Genomic DNA, 20,387 nt, shown 5'->3' on the forward strand with positions numbered 1-20,387 from the left:
CCTCTCAAATCCTGGCAGTCCAGAGGGCTCGCGACAGGGCCGTCAGGTTCCACCTGATGGTCCCCGAGTGGGCCTAGCCAGGTGGCGTGGAGTTTACTTACGCCTATAGTGGACAAAATAAAGTTATTTCACTCACTCACTCACTCGCTAATATTTTGACTCATTTAGTTTGACATAAATTGAGCTATTTTTGACATGAACATCTCATAATTACAATGACAAGTGAATATTTTCTAACATCTTGCACTACGTTTTACCCTATTTCGCAATCCTCAAGATTTCTTTCCACTACCTTCGTAGATAGGAATGTTGCGTTCAATTTCAAATCAAAAACGCAATCCTATCAATTTTGGTAACCATGCTGGAACCTTTTCTGTTAAATGGTCCTTTATAAAAGCACGGTACTAGTCGCAAAGTATGAGGTACGCAGTGTAAAAATTAACATGTGTAGATTCAAAGCAAACAAGAAAGAGGAACACACGCAGAAAAAAATCTTCCTCCGGTCCACCCTGTGAAATTGTAAGGGCAGCGAAGCTGTTATCGACGTTAGACAAGCACGACCGACGGTAGACGACATTATACATGCCACACCACCACAAGGCACGTATGTCACGCGCGTGCACGTGTGCGGAAGTGCAGCGTACGTGCTCACTCTTCTAGGCCTTTCACCAAGCGTAAGTGCCTTGTTGAACTAATTAAAATTTTCTGAGTGAGTGAGTGAGTGAGTGAGTGAGTGAGTGAGTGAGTGAGTGAGTGAGTGAGTGAGTGAGTGAGTGAGTGAGTGAGTGAGTGAGTGAGTGAGTGAGTGAGTGAGTGAGTGAGTGAGTGAGTGAGTGAGTGAGTGAGTGAGTGAGTGAGTGAGATAAGTTTAATAGGTCCAGAGAAGACGCAGGGGAGACCCCGCGCCACCCGGCTAGTTCCACGTAGGGACCGCGAAGCTGAGCTTGACGGCCCAATCGCGGGCACTCTGGGCGGCCAGGGTTTGGTCGTTGAGTTCGGGGCTGCCCAAGAGCGCAGCCCACCTATCCTCGCTGAAGTTGGAGCCGAGGGCGTCACACCCCCACAATACATGGTGCAATGTTGCCGTTAATCCACAGGCAGGGCAGTTCGCACTGGGATACCTTTCAGGGTATATTGCACGAAGAACCGTAAGGCTAGGATACGCACGGGCTTGTAAATGTCGAGGGGTCACCGCCCGGGCCCTGCATAAGGCGGGGTGCGGGAGGGGGAATGCCCGTCTTGACAGATAGTATTGTGTGGTAACATCATGGAACGTGAGCAAGGGTTCCTCGCGGGGCAGGGGGACTGCGGAGGCGGTGCGGTCAGAGAGTCCTCGCGCGGCCTTGTGCGTGCCCTCGTTATGGTTAGGAGAGCCCCCAGTCGACCCAAAGTGCGTGGGAAACCAAGTGATAGGATGCGGAGAGAGATACCTTTGGCGCTTTGGAGAATGCGGAGGGCCTGAGGGGAGACCATCCCGGTTTGGTAGGCCTTAATGACCACCTTGGAATCGCTGTATATTGCCTCTCTGCGACCATTGAGCCCAAGCAGCGCGATTGTAACCTGTTCGGCTACCACGAGCCTCGAAGTGCGTACCGTAGCGCAGCATGTGAGTTTGGAATTGGAGTCGACGATGGAGACAGCGAATGCCTCTTGATGGACATATGCCGTGTCATCCACGAAGCTTGCCTCAATGTGGTTGTTGCGGACATGCTCGAGTAGATCTGTACCCCTGGCCTTACGTCTGCCGACGTTGTTTGCGGGGTGCATATTGCGGGGAATGGGTGCGAGAGTGAGTTGCGTTAGAGAATTCGTAAAGTACGACTTACATACAAGCTGCAGACGTGATTGCTTGGGACTGTAATTCGTATATACGAGAATAACGGCATCGTCACTCGACGATATCACCTGGTGACGTCATCACGTCAAATACGACGCAACTCCATGTCTTCGTCAAGTGATGATTTCACCTGATGACGTCCTGTCATACCTCTCGGAGAATCAGCACACTATTTGCTTCCCGCTTCTTTGCACTGTCTCCGTGATAGGCCCACATTATTGTGGGAGCCTCGCGCACGCGGACACGAAAAATCCCGACGAACTAGAGGGTGCCCGCTTCGCTGTAAAGCTTCTTTTTAAGGCGGCCTAGTGCACACTACACTTATTGCGCTTGTCTTTGCCCCCTTCAGAGTCCATGTATGATTAGCATTTCATATACCTCATTCTTATTTCAAGTCATCTTAAAAAGTCACGTACTGAAAGTCACAATTTGAATTTCGTATAAAGTTTGTTTTGTCATCGCACCATTCACAAGGTAAGCACTGCGGCACGTGACCAATTGCGTTTTGCATTCTGTTTTCGTCCGGCATACGAATAGAGCTTGTAGATATTTCATAACCACCAAAATCCTGTGTCCGAACGGTCGTCGGTAGGCTCGGTTATGTGAACATCGGTGCTTCGTTGGCATGTTGGTCGATTTCCCAGCATTGGAACTTACTGATACTCTCTTTAAACGGCGCTTTACTCTAAAAGCATATACTCTTTATTTGTAAGTCAAACGGTCGCGAAATGTCAAACAACGCTTGGTCTTGGCACTTGTCCACAAGTGTTTTCACACGTTCGTCGTGCTTTTCAGCAAGTTCGACTTTAATCATGCCGGACCACATAGCCCTTCTTACCTAATGCTACAATGTGGGAAAATTTCACATTTTGCTACAATGCACTGCATTACGCAACGTCGCTAGAAGTTAACTAGTACAGAATGGCATAAAATGCCTTCTGTAATGTATTCAAGTGCTAGGTGACCACAACAATGAAATGCCTCTGGCCAACGTTACGTGCTAGATGGCGCTATATACAGGCAAACACTGAATTTATACAACGCAGAGACGGCAGCACGGACACAGTGGCGGAGGTCATCGTAAAAAAATATGGGCAGGCAAGCTACAATAAGTGCGTCGCAACCACGCAACAAAATATATTCACAAGATATCTATGCTAACACGCACACATGCAAAATGGGGGCCAACAGATGACTCGAGGGATGATCCACTCCAATCGCAATTCCAACGGTCCGTCAGGCAGCGACCTTGCTCGATCTCGCGGTGAATAGTGTTCTGTCATCGTTCGCGCACTTTATTAGAGGACTGCAGACACACAAGATTTTTTTAAAGACTGAATGAGGGGCAGGCCTACCGACCTCGTCAGGCAGCCTTGACGCAATGAACGTGCGCTGCGCGGTGGCCACGAGCTGATGAGCTGATGCCACAGGCGAGAAGGCGCCACTCATACTTTTTGGTGCTAGCAGGTCTTTATAAAGTCTTATAACGGATGAGTGCATGACCAACTACATTATTTGGGCACATGTGTTACAACGACGGCACAAAGCACAGAATATTTCAAAATAGGTAGACCCGTGGCAATTGAGACAACAATGCTCATCCACACCTGAAGGATTCAAACTCAAGACATTGCGGCAATGGGTACAGCGGAGCGGGACAGCTATCCTCAGCGCACTGATGTTGCGGCCCCCACAAGATTCCCAGTGGTAGCGCCTGTGCATGTATTTCATAGCCATGACAGAGTGTAGCATTGTACACAATCGACAACGACGTTGTGTGCATCGCAAAAGTTCGCAAAGCCGTGGCGTCAACTGTGGGAGTTTCCTTCGGTCGCAGCGACTTCAGAGTCACGGTGCAGAGAAATCGCTAAATACCCAGTTTTTCTTCTTTAGATCTATTTGGTGGGGGCTCTGCCGTATAGACATGTTTTTCAGGCCTTAAGGTTGTGTATCGAAAATATGTATTTGTTAGAGCGGATGTTCTGACTCCTTTTTTCCCCCCGATAAATTCTTGTTCACTTTGATTTCTCAGCAGACTCATTCCAAGAAACACTGCCAGTCATGTTAGTATATTCGGCAAGTTGATTAATGATAATTCATATGTGAAATTATGGAGTTACTAGCATATGTCTAGAAAGCCATAAGGAAAGTTTCGCGCATGTTTGCTTGAGTTAGGTTACACTATATCAAACACCCCTTTGTTGCGTGCATATTGCTTCGCTTTGTTTCATAACCGATGACGTTCCTAGGTTCACTTCACTTGACTTAATAAAAAGGAATACTTTCCGGTTTGCCCTTTGTGATCAATACTCATTGTAGTAGCTTGTGCAAGATTGTGGTATTTCACGTTGTTATAATATCGTATGTTTTAGCATCCGGAAAGGTTAGTCCGCCTTATGGTACGTGTAAGATACATACAAGTAGCACATTCTCCAGTTCTAGCGGTCAGTGCCGAAGCATATAAAATGTGTGATGCCTGTTGTACAAGTAGGATTGCGGTGCAACCATCGCTCAACATTCCACTGCGATTGCCGCTATCCCCGCCGCCTGCTCGTTCGAGTTTGCGATCGCTTGAAGTATATGTGCACACATAGAATGGAAAGTTCTGCGATCACATGACGTAGACGTAGACATAGAATGGGACATATGTCTTGGCTGAAACAGCAAGTCATCGCCGTTAGCAGCGTAATTTACGACACCCCTCGCCCCCTGTCACCGCCATCTTGATTTTCGAGTCGTATCCGCTTATTGTGTGTAAGCTCAGCCAAATAGCATTTTGATTTATAAGTTTCCACGCCTTTCATCTGAATATGAGTGGGCCACCAACGGCAAGTCAGAATATCATTTTGTGTTGCTGCGTCAAGTTAAATCCGAGAACCGATTTGCCGACTCGTTTAAGGTATAGCTTTATTTGTGATGCTGCCATATAGTTTTCCATAAAAATACAATAAAGCATGACTAGAAAATTTCTGCGGCAATCGATAACGTGTGCGGGCATCAACCAATCACACTGTCGAGTCGGGAGGTGTCAATTTCACTTGTGCGCCTTATAAATTAAAGCACTTGAGCGCTGCAGAACGAGCTCAAAATTACAGCGCACGTCATGACACAAGGAAGTCAACTTATGGAGACGGCGATAGAGGGGAGCGCATCCCAGTTCGCCGGCTAGAGCTTGCTACCAGAACTTGCACTTATGCTCGGGGTTCATAAAACTGCCACTCTTGCACTGGAAGGCGTCGCCGAACTCCGGCATGTTCATCAGAGGCACCACGCACCGGGACCAGTTCGGAGAGTACGTCTCGCTCTGGTCCCGCTCGCGGGGTGGCACCTTAGGGTCGCACATCTTGGCGCAGTGGCCCAGAAAGAAGAGTTGGAGTTCCGTGAAGCCCGCCACTCGGGTCCCGATGGCCCCTTCGTCCTGAGCCGCGCTCGAGGAAGAGTGGGGCGCCGCGGTGAGCTTCCGAAAGGCGTCGAAGGCCACACGCGTGCCCATGACGTCGGCCAGGTCTTCCGAGTCCATCTTCGGATCCAGCGCCATCGCGCGTTTCTTGAGCGCCTGAAGGGATCATGATGCGCGCCCGCGCGGTAAGCTAAGCGAGAAGCGAGTTTGAGCGAACGCGTACACAAGGACATATATATATTAGGCTTGTGTGCTGGACTGCGAATGCATTTAGGACTTCGTTTGGTAAAAAAAAATTAAAAAATAATAAAAATGATATAAAGCTAATTCAAATGACAAGGTACACACATGTACGGTGTCCTTTCTCCCCACGTTGTTCTTTCAGCAACCATTGAGCACAGATGTCTACATAGGGATTACTACCAGCTAGCCCACTTTAATACGGCGCTGCCAAGCCCCACCGTTCCTCATAACTTTTATAAAGACGGGGAGAGGCAACCCACTTCTATTTCGCTTCGGTAGACGTCAGTCACTAGCTCTCGTTTGATTCAAGCTGCCGAGACAGCATGCTACCCTAAACGATAATGCACCATTGCTCCGCAAAGCACAGGCAAAAGCGCCGCAAAAGTACACGTCGATTGAAAGTTCTGTGGTCGCATGACCTAAATGTACAAATAGAATGCGACACATTTTGATTGAAACGGCCTATACGACTACGGGAGCCATGAAACGTTAGGTCAGGTTAGATTTATAGATTTTGCGGGTCGCGCAAACGTCCTGACATTGTTCTGGAGTGAGCTTACCTGTCGATGGATAGAGCGCAGGCACAACGTCTGTTCTGTGTATTTTTTCGTCGCCTCCTCGGGCCACCAGTTCTTTGACAGCCCCTTCTCATCGGTCACTCTTCCGGTCACGTCGAAGCCGTGCATTATTTCGTGGCCCATTAACTGCGTCGTTTCATTAGATAAGAAGAGAGGGCTTAATAGCTTCCGCCTTTTGATCTTACTTGTTCTTGTGCTGGAAACAGTATGCTCGATTATGTTGCTATAAATCCCCCACAATAGTGAAACAAAACAAAATTATTCTGGGGCGTTATCGTATAAGAATGCCTTCCCATCATAACGAATGGCCTTGATAGCGACAATGACGTAGGCGCGGGGCTTTGTAAGCCAATGACGAAGGTAAGAAAGAATGGAAACAGAAAAGAACCGTCACGTAATACGACCACTGCTTCAATTCTTTTTAAATGCATGGCACCCGCAAGCAGTTGTGAAACCACATATCTGCGACAGAAATTTCGTTCATTCATTTCATTCATTTATTGATACTGTCAGCCCTCATCGGGCTATTACAGGAATGGAGAATAAAAACAACAAAGAGATACATAGAATGCGACCGAGCAACAAGCTTTGGCTCACAAAGCTTGCCTAAAAATGGAAAAGTATGAACTACAACATACAAGGGAAAGTAATAAAGAACCATTCACAATTTGGCACCGCATCGTCATAGACACAATAGGAGTCACACATGTAAAAGTAAAAGCATACATGTTGGGTAATTCACTATGTGATATTACAAAAAATGGTGCTTTTAAGACTTTCCAAAAAGGTAGTTGAGGACATCGAGGTTATAAGAGAGTCGGGTAACAAATTCCAGTCTCTTATAGCCCTAGGAAAGAAACTGAACTTGAAACAATCATTGCGGGCGAGTGGAGGAGAAATGTACATACTATGACGATGCCTCGTTGACGGGTTCATAGGAAGCTCAAAATAATCATCTGGTTTAATGTCTACTTGATTGTGAATAACTTCGAAGAGGAATTTTAATCTGTCGTATTTAGTTCTGAGCTCAAGTGGTGCTAGATCAGCTAATTGACATAACTCTGTTGGAGAATGGATGCGACGATATTTATTAAATATAAACCGGGCGGCTAGCCTCTGTATGCGGTCAAGTTTATAACAGTTAGTTATGGTGTATGGGTCCCAAACTATTTTAGCATATTCAATAATTGGTCTAACTAGAGTTTTGTAAGCAAGACATGTAATTTCAGGGGTTGCCCGATTGAGATTGCGCCTCAAAGACCATAGGGCTCTAAGCGATTTGATGAACACATTTTCTATGTGTGTATTCCAACGTAAATCTGACGTAAACGTTAAACCCAAGTATTTGTGTTTTCCAACGTTCTCGAGTTTGTTGTCATCAATGTAGTACGAGTAACTAAGGGTACACTTCTTACGTGAAATAGACATAGACACTGATTTTTGAGGGTTTATGACCATTTGCCAATCGTCGCACCATTTTTTAATTTTTTGAAGATTTGAGTTAAGTTCTTCTTGGTCTTGTCTCGATTGAATTTTGTTGTAAATGACGCAGTTGTAAATGACGCAAATTTATGGAAGCATGTTCAGAAGACTAATGTATTTGATTTTTGCTGCAGAAAGACCTCACCATTTCCAGAGAAGGCTTCGCGTGTGATCGTTGCGACAAAAAGAAAGTAGTTCAACTGAACACAACGTTGCGCTACCCGTCCTCCTGAAACGGCTATTTCGCACGAGCTAGCCAACTGACGTGAAACACAATTCTGGGATTGTGACTTTCTATCGAGTAAAAAAGAGAAGCCTAATTTCACATTGACTGTATGGCCTTACGTAGCACCCAAACATCTCGGTGTCCAACCACGTCTCCTCTTTGTATATCGGAACAATTTGCTGCCGACTCTCGACGTAAAATACAACATTGTCTTCATTGTTTACGCTCAGACATCAAGATCACTTGACTAGACATATCGAGCCCGTCCCATGCGATAAGCTAACTGCGACTGGCGCACCACGTCACCTCTTGCGTTGTTTCCCTGCGCGCAGGTGACATGATGCACGAAATCTTCGATATAACGTGGAAGAACAAATGCATGTTTCTACATTAACGCGCGCCCAGGTCCGCGTCAAACGATGTGGCTGCTCCTACTGCGCAAGGTTCATCACGTCCAGAACACGATGGCAGCAGTTGCCACTTCACCACATTGGAGCACAACCTTCCCGAACAAAGTCGTCACTACATAAAGCTTTTTCTTTGGTCATTCTGCTTTAGTTACTCTTTTTATTTGGATAGCGATCACATGGACATTCAAGGTGCATTTCTGCCGTCGGCTTGGCCGTGATGTTCCGTGGTCGAGTCATCGTGGCCGTGCACCATATGCTGTTGGCGCGAGTTCTAACGCGCTAGGGTCAGCCGAGGATTGTGACTAGATCTCGCGCGCGCAGTTTTCTATCGCGCACATACAACTGCGAGTCGGCCGATGGGGGCGGGGGTGTATAGCGTAGTTGAACGCGGTCGTGCGGGCCCTGTCTCGAAAGCGATCTGCGATGAGTACCAAATCTAGGCACAGGGAGGGCTGGTAGCTTCGTGTGCACTGTGTTCTCGCCATTTAGTTCGCGTTGAAGCGAAAGGCAGCACGAAGGTAATGCTGCTGCTGCCTATCTTCATCACGCCATTCTTTTGACAATGAGTGTCCGCGGTCATCGAGGGAGTTGCGTTCATGTTTGCCAGAGCACTCTTGACACAATGCTTGTTAATTGAGGGAGTAAGCTAATATTGGCAAGGTTATACGGCCAATAAAACCGTCATCCTTACTTCGTATATCTGTCCAATAATTTGCTATCTCAATTGGTGTTCTGCCTTTCGGGGTAACTGCGACTTTTTTGTCAGGTGGCTTATTTACTCAGCTCTTCCATCGAGTGACCCCGCCTATTAACGAGAATGACCTTTCTCGGAGGGGTCGCGCTGGTAATAAAAACACAAAAACGCAACCAGCGTGCAACTGAAATAAATTCAGCTAATGACCAACAGTGTTCAAACAAGATGTCTCTGGAGCCAACGCTGCCGCAAAGGGACTTGTATTCAGCTAATGGTGCGACGCAATCCTTGGACATGTCATACGCACGGCATTTGTTAACCGCATACACAGGAGCAAAACTTTTACACGACAAAAAAAAAAAAAACTTTTGAGAAGCGTCTTATTTTGAGAGGGTGGGTGTGGACGTGAGAGGAATGTCAGCTCGGGGATACTCCAATGCCGCGTATTCAAATACACGTAAAACGCACACATTCATTTATGAGACAACCGCTGTACCTATTTCAAAGAATTTTGTTGCATTTCAGACAGAACGGTAAATCCTAGCGATTGAACTGCGCAGAATTTTGATTTAGGTCATGAAAGTTTTCACAAATGTTACCAAAAATGATTAAGAACAAATAAAACATGGCGTTCACATATCCATAACCTTGCACCAAGAACAGTTCAGTTCAGCCAATTTGTCCGCCTGAAATGCTTTTGCAGCATTTCTGGCGGACAAATTTTATTTATTAATTTACTCACTAGGTACAATTGTTATAATGTTTACGAGTGTTTTGCTAGGAGTCCCACTGGCAAGTTAGTGGTGTATTTCAGAGGTTTGTGTAATATGTCAATGCTTTCAACTTTAGATGTATTATTAGGTGGAATTGACAGAATTGTGATCTGCTTTCCATTCCGGAGTTAGAGAGCTGTAAATTTGGAAGTTTCGTCTTGCGAAATTTTCAAATTTGCAACAACTTTTATCAGAAATGATCGGCCCAAATAAAAAAAGAATCTGCTTCCTGGAGTAACTTCATTTGAATATGTTATTTCTAACACTATAAACCTAGTGTAAATCGTGGCAGTAGTTTTTGAGAAAAACTATTCCTACGTTTCCCTGCATTTCGATAGGATAGCTCCTTCCATTTGGCGCGCTGTAAGCACCAGAACCCACGTGGCCCGCACAGACAGGACAGGTCATGCTGCTATGTCTGACTCTCAGCAAAACCAGCTTACATTTCCAGTTTCGGATACTTAGGGAGTTGCCTGTGAGATCACTTAGCCCATTGAGGGTCGATGCCGTAAATATACGGCGCCGCGAACAGGTCCGAAAATGGTCGATGCCGTATATTTACGGCGCCGTCTGTACGTTTAAAAGGCGCGCTAATTTCCTAACTTTTTCTTGCCTGGCATGTGGTGCTACTATGTGGGAATACATGAAATTTTTTTCTCGCGTCTCTCTCTTTCAGTTTTCGTTCTATACTTTTTTCTTGCTCCGGCGCGTCTGCTACCGCTCGCGCATTGGCGCGCTCGCGGGCGCGCGGCGGTTAGTTTCGGTTTCGTTCCGCACGCGGTTTCGGCTTCTTTTGCTCGCAAAATTGATGGCTATTTCGTTCTTGTCACTCAAAGGGTGACCGCCTGTTACCCGCTCGGTTGTTGCTCACAGGGGTCCGCATACGAAGGATGCCGCCGTGCATGCGTTTCCTTTTTTGGCCCTTTATTCCGAAGTTGCCTCCCACGTCTGCTCAGGGAAGCAGTACCCAGAGGAGGTGCCATGTCTGCGCCAACACCACTCGGCAGCAAAAATATCGCGAGGACAGACTGATCCCTCAGGACCTAAATAAAGTCCTTCATACCATACAAGGTACATGCGCGCTGAGTGCAACAAACCGCTCTGCGTGGAGCCATGCTTCAAGAACTACCACACGCTGAAGAAGTATTAGTGCAAAAGGAACATTTGAGACTTGCAAAAAATTTTCGTGTGCGCATTCTTCTTGTGTATTTTTCTCGTGTGCACATTGTGTATAACAATGCGCCAATTTTTTGAAAATCTTATAACTTTATTTGCTATTTTTATTGTTTTTCTTGAATAAACAGTCCATATATGCCAACGCCTAACATTTTTTTCTCACTTAACGGTCACCCTAGAAAAATTACAGTAATTTTTTTTCGAAATAGCTCCCTCTGAAGAATTTAAATGTGCAATAAAAAAAAATCGACCCTGAGTGGTCGCATGTGGCGAAAAAAATCGACCCTCAAAGGGTTAGTGCGCGCACGTCCAACACATCAGCGACAGATTCCATTTCCGCGGTTCCCCTTGCAGTGCGTCGAAACGCGCGTGCTCCACCGAACGCCACACCTTGAGAAGTCCGGCAAGGTCTGCTAAGTTGATTCGCGGTGCTTTCGACGTACCTGCCCAAAGCCTCCGTAGTTGTACCCGGCCAGTGCACCGTGGTAGTAGATCACTGGCTCCAGTAAGGCGCCCGCCAGGTTGACGGTGTCGGTGGCGTAGGTGTGCTGCGCGTTCACCGTGCCCAATGGGAAGAATATCTCAGTCGGGTTCCGGATTTGAACGCGCCGCTCAAACCGACTCCCGTTCAACCACGACAGGACGAAGCTCCTACCGGTGCCGCGAGCGCCCTGGTTGATTCCGAAGGTGTCTGTTGCAAGGCATTGGTGTAGCAAAGCAAACAAATGATTAATAGCGCTTGCAATTCCCGAGCACATTTAAATATTACACGTCGTACAGCTCCTCGATACACTGAACCTATGACACGCCGTTCATTGTACGAGTCACCAACCAATCCTTATTCTGTTACGGTAGCTGTCTAATTCAACTGTCTTTATTTCCCAGCGAGTAAATCACAAGGATTTCTGTGTGGTATCTGCGTCCTTAAATTGTCAACGAAACTTTACTTCACGGGCATTTCACCAGCGCTGACTCAGCTAACCTATGAAATCTGCGACAGTACGGCCTGTCGCAGGTGGTCGTCATCCCAATGCCCCCTGGATTGTCGCCAGCCCCTCAAGTAATACGCACTGTGACAGTGCGTGAACTTTAACACCCGGCAGACCATAGACAGCGTGCTCTTTCCTAGTACGGAAAGGTTTATACTCAGGGTACATAATTCATGCCCCGACTAATGCTTGTGCTTCACCGGACCCATGTAGGTGCGTTCGCCAGGCTTGTGCCAATTCTTTACGTATTTAGCATGTGCACTTGTAACCTACAGGAACAGTAAACCATTGCCTTCCATTGAAGTAAACCTATCGCAGTAAAGTGTTGCGTTCAAAGCGTCAGTGCAAGCACCTGTTAAGGCCACGTCCGGCAGATCGGCGTAAAGGCGCTCCAGCGCTGCGAGGCGTGTCAAGTTGAGTGGGAACGCTATGATCAGTCTCAGCGCTTCCACCTTCTTCCGGGCAACATCCTTGGCGTCAGACGAGAACCAGCTCGAACCGGCGACGGTTTCCTTTATAATTTGGTGCACATGGAAACCCATGTACATCGCCTCTCGAAGCACGTCAGGTGTCACCACTGCATTCGCGATGTAAAAGGAACACATAGGTAATAGAATAGAGAGAGAAAGAAATTCGCAGTGGTTTAGCTCGGCTATACCAGGATATACGTAGCGAAAGCTAAAGCACAGCATGGTTAGCCTTGGTTAATATTGATTGCAAGTCCAGGTTAGTCTGGTTGTGTATCTATGTTGGGGCGTTTAGCCAGTCGTTCGACGCGCTGTTTGTCTGTTTCCAGGGCGATTGGTTTCCTCATCATCTGGTTCCGATGTCGATTTCAGGCCTGCTACCGTTTATCAGAATTGTCGTCGTCCATACTGTCGCCTGAACTGTGGTTGCGGTGCACGCGAGCTCTCCTTTTCAATCCTCCGACATGTTAGCAGCCATGCAACGCAGCTGGCGAAGCGAGCGGAGGCGAGCGCAACGACGTGGAACGCGGTCTGACGTCATACCAAACGGCGGCGGGCGAAAGGCGCGGCGTTGCGCAGTGGCGGAACACCTGTGGCTGGGTGCTACTAGTGGCGCATGCGCAGTAGTGGCTAGGGAGCGAGAAAGAAATATCCGCGGCGAGGCGCGCGTTGTGACGTCACGTGCCTCCTCAGAGCACCGCTACGGCGAAATCACAAGTTCGTGGCCAGTAAAGCTTTCGCTTTAAAGTACGAAGATACAGGCAAGTAGACTTAACACATGAGGTCATGGAAACCGTCAGGGCAGGAAGGCTAGCAATTGAAGAATTTAGTGGCGGTTGTTCTCCAAGCCATAGCACTTCATGCGTGCAAAAGGTTCAAAGGAAGTAATCTGTTGTGCTTCGACAGAGTACATGAGCTGGAGATGTTCGGACCCGTTGTAGTGGTTATATGTCTCGTGAAGCGGGAACAAAAGCGAACACTACCGAACCTTTAAAAATAGACGGCGATCAAATGAGTGTGAGTAACTTCATCGATATATCTAGTTAGGATTGGTCAGTGGCGCTGCCTACTTCCGGTGACTGCTTCGAACGCTCTTCTTTATCGAGAACGTGGCACGCATAGTTTATCTCAAGCGTTGTAATGGCGGCGAAATTGGTGCAGCGTTTCTGTGTAGCGTGCTTTATTGAGGGTGCCTAGCAAGTGCAGAAATTTTAGACACTCTGTGGTGACAGACATTTTGTGACAGCCATTATATCTCTTTTGTTCAAATTGCGGCAAACAATTTTTGATAACGTTAGCACGCACACGGAATTTGCTGAAATGAGGTCGGTCCCTGTTTAACGCATGTTCGCTGAGCTGGAAACCTGAAAGCAGCGCGTGTGTCATGTAACCTCACTCCACCTTTTTTCAAGAAAGTCCTTGGGTGGAATTATAATGTGGAACGGCCACCAAATTTCCTTGGACATTTGGAGACGGATATAGTGAAACCCTGAGTCGGGATTCTAACAAAGTAGACATTGTGAACTGCCCTGTTCCGTTTCCGCAACAAGGGCACGCGCCCTTGAAGTACTCATTAAACAGTTAATTCGCACACTTTATCATAAAATACGTGTACTTATTTACTTGAGAAGGTTTACAATCAACCGCCTAAGTTCGCTCAGTAACGGGCAAAGCAGTGTCTGATTACGGCATTCCATTCCCACAATAGAAGCATCGACGATTATCGTAGAACTTGCAATGTCCGCAGCGGCTGGCAAATTTTGACCTGCAAGAACAACCCGTTCCCTTCAAATCGCCTCACTTTATTAACTGGTAACTTTCTTTGCAGAAACAAAGGATTATCCGTGCTATGGGGTGGATATCCCGCGCTCACCCTTGTAGATGTACTTGGACGTGAGTCCATACAAGTTCGCTCAGTAACAGGCAAAGCAGTGTCTGATTACGGCATTCCATTCCCACAATAGAAGCATCGACGATTATCGTAGAACTTGCGATGTCCGCAGCGGCTGGCAAATTTTGACCCGCAAGAACAACCCGTTCCCTTCAAATCGTCTCACTTTAATAACTGGTAACTTTCCTTGCAGAAACAAAGGATTGTCCGTGTTGAGGGGTGGACGTCCCCTGCTCACCCTTGTAGATGTACTTGGACGTGAGCCCCGCCTCAAGCACGTCGGCGACGTCGTCGTAACATGAGCTGCGTATTTTATCAAGCGTCCCCCCGTGAGTCGTGCCGTCGGCGTAGGGGACGAGCTGGCGCAGCGCGCTCCACGAAATCAGGCGCACCACGTCGATGCTCTCCAGTTCGGTGAGCAGGAATACCGTCAGCATGCCTCCCAGTGGCTCGAGGACCAACTGGTCATCCATGCGGTAGGCGTTTTCGCTGTGGCGTTCGACCATAGATGTCCATTGGTCTAGACGAGAAGAAGAAACCGCGAAAAAGGTCGAGCGTCGCGATGCGACAGATCACTGTACAGGGTGCCCGGCGTAACTTAAGCCAAGTAATAAAAAAATATGCAAATGCGACGTAGCCGCACTCAAACAAGGTAATGTTGTTCGTCGTCGCTCGGAGTTACTCATAATCTTCTTTCATTCCACCTAATTGGATAATTAGTTCAAATTAAATCATCAACTTCCGAACTATTATAATTAGATAAAAGCGTCAACGAGAAAATTGTAGAGGAAGACGAAGTTCCGATAAAGTTTTTTGTTGCTTGATACCTGCTACATAAAAGTGTTCTTTACGAGCGTTAGGGAAGCCCGCGAATACACGCAAAGTGCCTCGAGCGGACAGTCGCGCGGCAATTTTAAGTGTATTTGCGGGCTTCTTTTACGCTTGGAAAAACACTTTTATGTAGCACGTATTAAGCAACAGAAACCTGTATCGGAAGTTTTCCATCTTGCGCTACAATTTCTCATTGCCATTTTTCATCTAATTATAATACATGAGAATTTGATTAATTAAGACTAACTATCTTAGGTGGAATGAAAAATATATCTTGCGTATTTCTATACGACGGCGAACAACATTACCTTGGTTCTGTCCAGCTGCGTGGCATTTGCATATTTTTAATGTTTGACTCAAGTACGGGGCACACCCGGTATAGAAGTAACGAAGAAAAAAAAAACACCACATTAACTTGCAAGAGCTGGGGCACAGTATCACTTAGTAACATTTGAGTGAGCTGGTGTTAAAAAATACAGCCTGAAAGTACAAGAACAGCCTGAATCTACTGAGGCGGTAGTATGGTTCTAGATATATGTAATGTAAAGAAAAGAATAATAATTGGCAATGAAACCGATAATCTCAATCGAAGCTTAACAATGTTCCACGTGGGGCACAATCAGTCAGAGCGTTCAAAAGCTAGGCATTCGTCCGAAGTAAAAAAAAAAAGCACGATGGAGAAATGCATGTGAAAGAAAGGTGCAAGCAACTAGCACCTTGATTGACAAAAGAAACTCGAATAGACCCTTGGTTACAAGGTCGTCCAGATAAAAACTGAAAAAAAAATTAAATAAAAATATCAACAAGACATACAAAAAAGAAACAAAGAGAAAGAAATGAACGTGATATGTTCATTTCGCACGAAAGCCAGGTTGAGTTTCATAGTTGGTGCAAATCGCACACGACTCACAAGATAATGCGCGAACTGAATTTCGTGTTCTTTGTGGGCGTGTCCTTGTCCACATCCTTGTCATATGGATGTAAATATATAGCTGCCAGTTAGCGTATCACATTATGTGTGTTCGTGTTCTTTAATTCATGCGTGTTTTGTTCTAACTGTGGTGCGCAACTTGGCTTCCATATCGCAGAACCCCCTAGCCTACGCACGACCATTTATCGTTTAAGTTTATTCGGCTCGTAAGCGAAATTTATAGCAAAAGCTTTACCACATTCCAGGCTTAAATGTGTGACCACGCATTGAATATAACCGTGAAAGCCGGATTACATGACAGTTGTGCTAAAACTTGTTTTAAGAAACATATAATAACTCAATACAAAGTGCTCACCAGTTGTTACGACGTTGTTGAGATATTTGGGCACCTCTATAACGCGAATAAGGTATTGGGAAACTTGCTGGTCATTTGCTGCTTTAAACTCGTCCAAGAGATAGTTCACAACTGCAAAGAAACAATGGAGATTATTGACAGAACAGTGAGTGCCTGTAGTTTTCGCTGCAATGAGCTACCCCTGCAACGTCCTCTGTAAAACCCTAGTTCGGTGTCCTTACACTACCTGCTGCTGTAAACTGCACATGCGATTGCATATTATGAGAGGTCTGTGAGTAAAATAATAAAGCACTGAATTCAGACTTTACCTAATTAAGCTCATTTGATCACCAGTCAGGTTTCTGGCATGTGCCTAAGGGCAACCCGGTAAGACATAAGCAAATCAACCGAAGAGCAGTAGGCTCTTACGATCCCACACAACACTTTTAGCATTCAAGGCACTTGTCTGCGCATTTAGGACAAGGCTATTTTATACGCTTCAGTGAACCAGCGCATTATATTTGCAAGTTCTCTATGTGTTAAAGCTGAACACAATACTCTTGTATCGTGTTGGATGCAAAGTGACACCAGGAGAATGATGATAGAGCACAGCTTTAGCATTCGTAAACTAGTTGGTTTTCCATGTTGCGGAAGGGTGGGGGGGGGGGGGGGTATATTTTCACAAGTTAAGTAATATGTAACCTATCTTCGTTTGCTGAAAGACGAAAGTGCACTTATCGCAACTTTATGACTATATTCATATGCACTAAAGAAGTGGTCATGGCACAGGATGCGTCCTGATCTTCGCCTCCCTTTTGGAAGCCCATGTGCTAACATTTTCAAGTAGCATTAAAATTCCCATGTGTTACCGAAATTACGAGCGCCTTTTTTTATAATACCTCGTTGTCCTGGGGTATTTAACGTTCCATCCTGCAGTCATAAGTCACTGAAAGTTATTAAGCAACAGCTAGGGAAATACTAAGCATTAAAAAAAAAAAAGAAGACTTCGTCTGTGTCGAGCCCTCCATTTAAGTTTCCGTATAAACTGTCATGCTGTCGCTGACGTGTGGCAACGTGCACCTATATTTGCGCAGTGAATTTCAGTTCTGTCGAATAAGGACAAGCTTCAAGTTTATAACAATGGTGAAAAACATGTATTTCATCTGAGATGTGTCGTCTATATAAAATGGTTATTCGGGCTTATGGTGACACGAGTGCTCAGAAAGAGTTATTCGAGAGAAAATTTCGTGCACATGCTGCGCATACGCGAAAGTTCTTTTGTGCACCATGTGGTTAGTCCACGATTATTTTACAGAGGGGCGCATTCAGCTTCTTCAAGTGCAAGATAACATTAAAATGCCGCATAAGTGAAACTGAACTGGCGAAGAAGGGCTGGAAACAATGCGGCGGCGCGCTGAATTCAACGCCGTTTACGTATACTGCTAAGCGAAAACGTGTGTGCAGGCCTTATCGAAGGCACCATGAACTTGTTTAACAGTGTCATAGTAATATTTACAGGGGTATGACTTGAACTTTCAAATAAAATAACGGTCTAGTTGTCCTGGTCGCACACAGTAATGGGAGCAGATGTTACGGGCTAGATATCCTCGCATAAGGCTGCTATTACTGTCTGGCATCTAGGCCAACGAACACAATGACAAAGCAACATATTATCGTGCGTCTAACCATATTGAAGCAAATACGCTTCCTTTGATATAGTGAGAAAAAAAGAACTGACATAAGTCGCGATACACTACCAACGTTCACACCACGACGTGAACACATGAACAAAAAAAAAAGAAGCACAAAGTTGTAGGATACAATGCCGAATGAAACAATGTTACAGACCATGCAATGGAATGACATATAAAGGTGTTGTAGTATAAAAAGACAGATATAAAAATATTTCAACATATATAGAAACCAAATATTATGAAATGTCAGGATAGATGTGAGTCTGACTTTCGGAGGTTCTTTTCCGCAAACCTGGAGGTAGGTATGTACACAGACATTTTTAACACGAAAATATTTTACGCCGGGGTCCACCATCAATTTCCTGTAAGAGATGTGACGCCGGCGGCGCGAAGGTGTAAAGTACGGTCTCCCTTGAAATGGATGGTGCCGCCATCTAGGAGCGGTGAAGATAATTATTGCACCAAGACACTAACGAGCGCCGACAGTGAGCGCTTCGGTAGTCTCAGCGGCGCGGAGGCTCGTACGCAGTGTAGCCTGGTGTAGGCGGTGTAGACCTTCTGCTGAGGTGAAGAAGCAATTTCCGCACATGGTTTGTCTTTCGCGTCCGATTAGCCTGTGACTCCTCGCCACCTACGGAGTGCAGCTTCGACATGCATCAGCAGTGCTTACACGTCGCCTGCTGCTTCGCTTGCGATGGCACCAAGAAAACTGCTGCGCTAAGCGGCTCAGAAAGGCAGTGACATCAATGGGCGAATCTCGCTTCCGTCCGGCGAGAGAGATGCCAGCGTGAAGCAGAAGGCCATGGTGCGTTTGCCGCGCAAGCTGCGAACTCCACCACTCGCATTCCTGAAGCTGAGCGCGTCGCAACTCAAGTGGCTGCCCAATACACTACGGAGTAGAATCAAAATACCTTCACCGAAGCGACTGGGCACCAGGACACCGCTCGCAAAACAGTACGCAGTGCGGCGAGCAAACCTGCGACATGGTCGCTGGCCCGCACACCGTGCGCCTTTCGCTGTAGCGGACCACGAGTTCACGAAGCATACACGCAACAGCTTCTATGAAGACACGTATCCTTTTCGTATTTTACCGATTCCTACGAAAGAGGGATCTACTATATTTTTTTAGACTCAGCCTCCATACGAATGCGGCCGTAGTGATCATAATTCAACACGTCGAATTGGTACATGCATGAAGCGCTGCAGTCAGAGCCGCCATGGCTGGCAATGTAGTCTTCGGGGTGGTCGCCGCTTTTCTGTCGCCGGGGCATGAGAAAATGTATTCAGTTCATTAACGGTGTACCATAAATGTAGGCTGTCTCTCAGTTCGTTGAGTTCAGGCTTGAACGAAGCGACATGCTCTGCGGCTTCAAATACGGAAGAACAAGAAAGTTTGGCAGCATGTTGCGCCCCTGTAACACGTGAAGGCGAAAGCCTGCTGCACACGTGGTAATGCATTAAGTTATGCGATCGGAGGTGTCAGACTTATTGCAAGACATAACGAGCCCCAGTGTCAACTAAGCACATGGCGCTGTAAGTCGGCCTGCTCAACGACACATGCGAGCACTTATTGTACTACCTAAATCTTTCTGTCTTTCATTGTTTCTTACTTTCATTTCTTCGCTCATATTCAGGCATTGCATCTTTGCTTGCCTACGAGAGTATGAGCCATTCCTGATGAAATGTTTCCTTCACTGGAATAGACGCCGCTTTTTTCGGGTAGGAGTCATTGCAACGAGCCTTAACATCACCTTAATTTCGCCTCAAAAATTGTAGAGGTGTAATAATGACCTTCACTTACGTCATGGTTCTCTCCTATTGTAATCTGAAGAATCATCGGTTTTATTTTGGCCTGCATTTGTGAGCCTAGCCCGTTAATAAATTTGTGTCTATCGAGGTGCTCGATTCCGGAAGTAAATCATTGCTTCATACTTCGCTAATGCAAGGTGCCCATGTTTATTTTACTTGTTTCCTTTTCCACAAAGCTTAGCGTTCTAACCTGTTGCATGTCTTACCTTTGGCTTCTGTCCTGGTGACGTTTTCTTTAATCGCTTCAATAGAGGACAAATCTTCATTGGGCAAGAGAAATCGCAGATGCTTCTCGACGAGGCTCTCGTACGTATTGTTGATGACACGTCCTTGACGCTCCTGGTACCAGTCGCTTTCTACCTCACTAAAAGTCATCTGAAAAGCAAAGACACAAAGTCATAACAACTAAGTGCGAGATGAGAAGTTGGTCGACCGCAACAGGAAGACTACTTGAAATGCTATGTTGGCAGGATTACCAACCTATATGTAAAATGGTAGCGGAGCTTCCATAGAACCCCACGTGTTTACCGCGTTCACCTCATATTTCACCGTGCTGCAAGTGTTGCCAGCTATGTGGCGGAAGGCTAACTTTTGTCAAGAAAAAAAAATAAACAATTAGTGT

General features: G+C 46.2%; 1 protein-coding gene across 6 annotated transcripts in view; it reads right to left on the minus strand.

The window, feature by feature from the left end:
• The window catches only part of LOC135897617 (neprilysin-1-like), a 58,241-nt gene that overhangs the window by 20,155 nt on the left and 17,699 nt on the right, over positions 1 to 20,387 (minus strand). For 4 of the 6 annotated variants that reach the window (XM_070538072.1, XM_065426300.1, XM_065426301.1 and 1 more), the window contains 7 exons: positions 19,972 to 20,140; positions 16,284 to 16,394; positions 14,405 to 14,686; positions 12,161 to 12,385; positions 11,263 to 11,510; positions 6,041 to 6,184; positions 4,719 to 5,393 (listed from right to left, as the gene is read on the minus strand). In XM_070538072.1, coding sequence (XP_070394173.1) covers positions 5,013 to 5,393; positions 6,041 to 6,184; positions 11,263 to 11,510; positions 12,161 to 12,385; positions 14,405 to 14,686; positions 16,284 to 16,394; positions 19,972 to 20,140 — 1,560 coding nt within the window. In that variant the 3' untranslated portion in view covers positions 4,719 to 5,012. Of the gene's footprint in view, positions 1 to 4,718; positions 5,394 to 6,040; positions 6,185 to 11,262; positions 11,511 to 12,160; positions 12,386 to 14,404; positions 14,687 to 16,283; positions 16,395 to 19,971; positions 20,141 to 20,387 lie in introns of those variants that run through there. The other 2 variants (XM_070538071.1, XM_065426302.2) reach the window with 2 other exon arrangements.

The sequence above is a fragment of the Dermacentor albipictus genome, chromosome 4 (genome assembly GCF_038994185.2).
Source record: "Dermacentor albipictus isolate Rhodes 1998 colony chromosome 4, USDA_Dalb.pri_finalv2, whole genome shotgun sequence".
In the NCBI taxonomy this organism is placed as follows: Eukaryota; Metazoa; Arthropoda; class Arachnida; order Ixodida; family Ixodidae; genus Dermacentor; species Dermacentor albipictus.